The sequence below is a fragment of the Pterocles gutturalis genome, unplaced genomic scaffold (assembly GCF_000699245.1).
Source record: "Pterocles gutturalis isolate BGI_N339 unplaced genomic scaffold, ASM69924v1 scaffold41808, whole genome shotgun sequence".
Classification (NCBI taxonomy): domain Eukaryota; kingdom Metazoa; phylum Chordata; class Aves; order Pterocliformes; family Pteroclidae; genus Pterocles; species Pterocles gutturalis.
In genome coordinates this window covers 26696-29277 of record NW_010119486.1, presented here as the reverse complement: position 1 = coordinate 29277, position 2582 = coordinate 26696, and the positions used below count along the sequence as shown (strand labels likewise).

Sequence of the window (2582 nt, the reverse complement as noted above, 5' to 3'; positions counted from 1 at the left end):
GAGGGACTTTCGCAAAGCAGCGGTTGCACCCTCCAAAACCTGCCACCATTCGGTACAGCGGCGGAGCGGGGGTGGGGGGGGAAGGGGGTGGTGGAGAGAAGTGATGCTCGCTGAGGAATTGGGGTGAGTTCCCCACTTCTTCCCTACGGGTGCGCTGTGACCCCCCTATCCCATAACCACACATGGCTGATGACCCCATTCTTGCCCCTGGCAGGACGGTCAGGAGGAAATCGAGCAGCACAAAGCGCCTTTCTCCTGCCCCCAGCACCCAAACCTCCTACTACAGTGAGTCCCTGGTGAGCGAGTCTTACCTGGGGGGCAGCCGGGGCCTCGCTGCCCTGGGCAGCGCTGTGCTGGACGATGCCCTGGACAGCAGCATGTACTGGGGTAAGTACCCCCTCCCTCCCTCGTGGTGGCTGGGGACCTCCCTGGGCACCAGAGGGGTGTTGGGGCAGCCCCCCTGCGCTGGCTAGCTGGGTTGCCCCCCATGGGGTTGTTGGTGGGTGGTTTCTCAGGGTGATTTTGTGTTTTGGGGGCAGGTGGAGAGCTCTCCACCAGGAGGAGAAGAGGCACAGGGGACACTGAGTCCAGTAAGATCAACGGGCTGCTGGAGAGCAAGACGTACGACACTTACGCCTCTTCGTCTGGGTACTCCTCGGAAGATGACTACACTGGTAGGGATGCACCAGCCCCTCTGTGGTGGCAGGGCTGCTGGGAGGATGTTCCCAGGGGGACTAGCTCAGGGTCTGGCTGTCCCCAGGATGCTGGCAGCCTCCCTTCTGCATACCACCCCTCATGGAAAGCCTTCACCCTTGACAACACACAGGGATGCAAGCTAAGCAAGTGAGCTTACTGCCTTGCTTCTTCCTTTCCAGGTCACTTTTACTCAGGCCAGAGTAGCTCCGGGTCAGGGCTGAGGACCGCAGCCTCCCGGGTGGGCTCCTTCCTCTGGCAGGTGCTCACCTCCCCTGGTGAGTGGGGAGCTGGCAGGGGGGTTTCTGGCAGCACTCTTCTTCCCTGACAATGTCTCCCTTCCCCACGAGCCGTGTGTGCTGTTCCCTGGTTGGGTGGAGGGGTTTTATCGCACTATGGGAGCATCCTCGGGGACAGAGGGGACATCCCTGCTGGGACCCTGCCTGAGGTTCCGTTTCTCTCCTGGCAGTTCGGTTTGTGGAGTGGCTGTTCTCGGGGCTGGCAGCTGCCTGGCACCGCCTCACAGGCACAGATCCCCGCCTGGGCAGCGTCCCCTCCTCCAGGTGAGTGTGGTGGGGGGGCACAGAGATGGAGGAGGCTTGGGGAAAATTTGAGTGTCCCTGACAAAGGGGCACCCTGCAGATCCCAGCACGCATCGGGTGGACATCTTATGCCAAAGCCCGGCTGGGCTTTGCTTTCCCTCTGGCCCCTGTCCAGAGGAGCACTGCGGTGGGGGAAGACAGCTGGTGTCCTACAGGCACCTCTTTCTTCTCTGTGTCCCAGGCGATACCCATGGCTGAAGAGGTCCCTGCTCCTGCTGCTGCTCCTGCTGCTCCTCTCTGCTACTGCCTACGGTGAGTCGACCCTGCTTGGTCTGCTCCTCTTCTGCCCTGAGACCCGGGACAGTGCAGAGCATCCCACTGCCATGGGAGATGGGGGAGTGGGATGGGATAGTCCTGAGCTTAGTGCTCATGGCTCCTGGTACCCTGGTGCATCTAGACCCCTGTGCTGTGGCCTCTGGTAACCCCAGGTGATGCTGGTGCCTGAGCCTCAGCACATCTGCCCTGTCCCTTGCTATAGTCCATTACCAGCCTGCTGTTTTTACCATCTGGTCCCCCTGTGTGCCCAGGAGCTTGGTACTTCTACCCGTATGGGCTGTCGACGCTCAGGCTCCCCGCCTTCCTGTGGCAGGGAGCAGGAAAGCTTTCCTCCTCCTCCGACATGCCTGGGGACCTGACCGCGCTAGACCAGGTGAGCCTCAGCGAGGGTGCGGCAGTGGCCCAGGTGGGGTGGGTGCCTTGCAGGGAGACCTGGGATGGTATGGTCCGTGGCTGAAAGAGCTTTTCCAGGGGATGGGGAAGTGGCAGAGAAATGGGGCAGATGGTGGCTGCACACTGGTGGAAGCAGCTCCCCCAGCTTGTGGCAATCTTTCTCTTGGGGCAACCCAGGGATGGAGCAGGGGGAACATCTGCCTGTGCAACTGACCCTGGGGACCAGCTGGCCTAAGTCTCCTTTTGCAGGTGGCCCCCCAAGGGTCTGCACCTCCCTGGGGGGCTGCATCACACCCTGCCTTTGCCATTGCAGGGTCTGAGGGGGGAGCAGCAGCTCCTGGCTCGCTTCCAGGCCCTGGAGAAGCGCTTTGATGCACTGGAGGCAGAGGGGGAACATCTGCCTGTGCAACTGACCCTGGGGACCAGCTGGCCTAAGTCTCCTTTTGCAGGTGGCCCCCCAAGGGTCTGCACCTCCCTGGGGGGCTGCATCACACCCTGCCTTTGCCATTGCAGGGTCTGAGGGGGGAGCAGCAGCTCCTGGCTCGCTTCCAGGCCCTGGAGAAGCGCTTTGATGCACTGGAGGCAGAGGTGTCACAGTGGGAGCTGCAGCGAGGGGCG

General features: G+C 62.0%; 1 protein-coding gene across 1 annotated transcript in view; it reads left to right on the top strand.

Moving 5' to 3' along the window:
• Positions 1–214: 214 nt before the first annotated feature.
• SUN2 (Sad1 and UNC84 domain containing 2) overlaps positions 215–2582 on the top strand; it is a gene marked incomplete at its 5' end in the record, with an annotated part of 6179 nt that continues 3811 nt past the window's right edge. Inside the window, 8 exons of the mRNA XM_010076588.1 lie at positions 215–387; positions 540–674; positions 876–971; positions 1163–1256; positions 1477–1547; positions 1823–1944; positions 2286–2291; positions 2493–2582. The exon at positions 2493–2582 is cut by the window's right edge and continues 126 nt beyond it. Of these exons, the coding sequence (XP_010074890.1) occupies positions 215–387; positions 540–674; positions 876–971; positions 1163–1256; positions 1477–1547; positions 1823–1944; positions 2286–2291; positions 2493–2582 (787 nt within the window). The remainder of the gene's footprint in view (positions 388–539; positions 675–875; positions 972–1162; positions 1257–1476; positions 1548–1822; positions 1945–2285; positions 2292–2492) is intronic.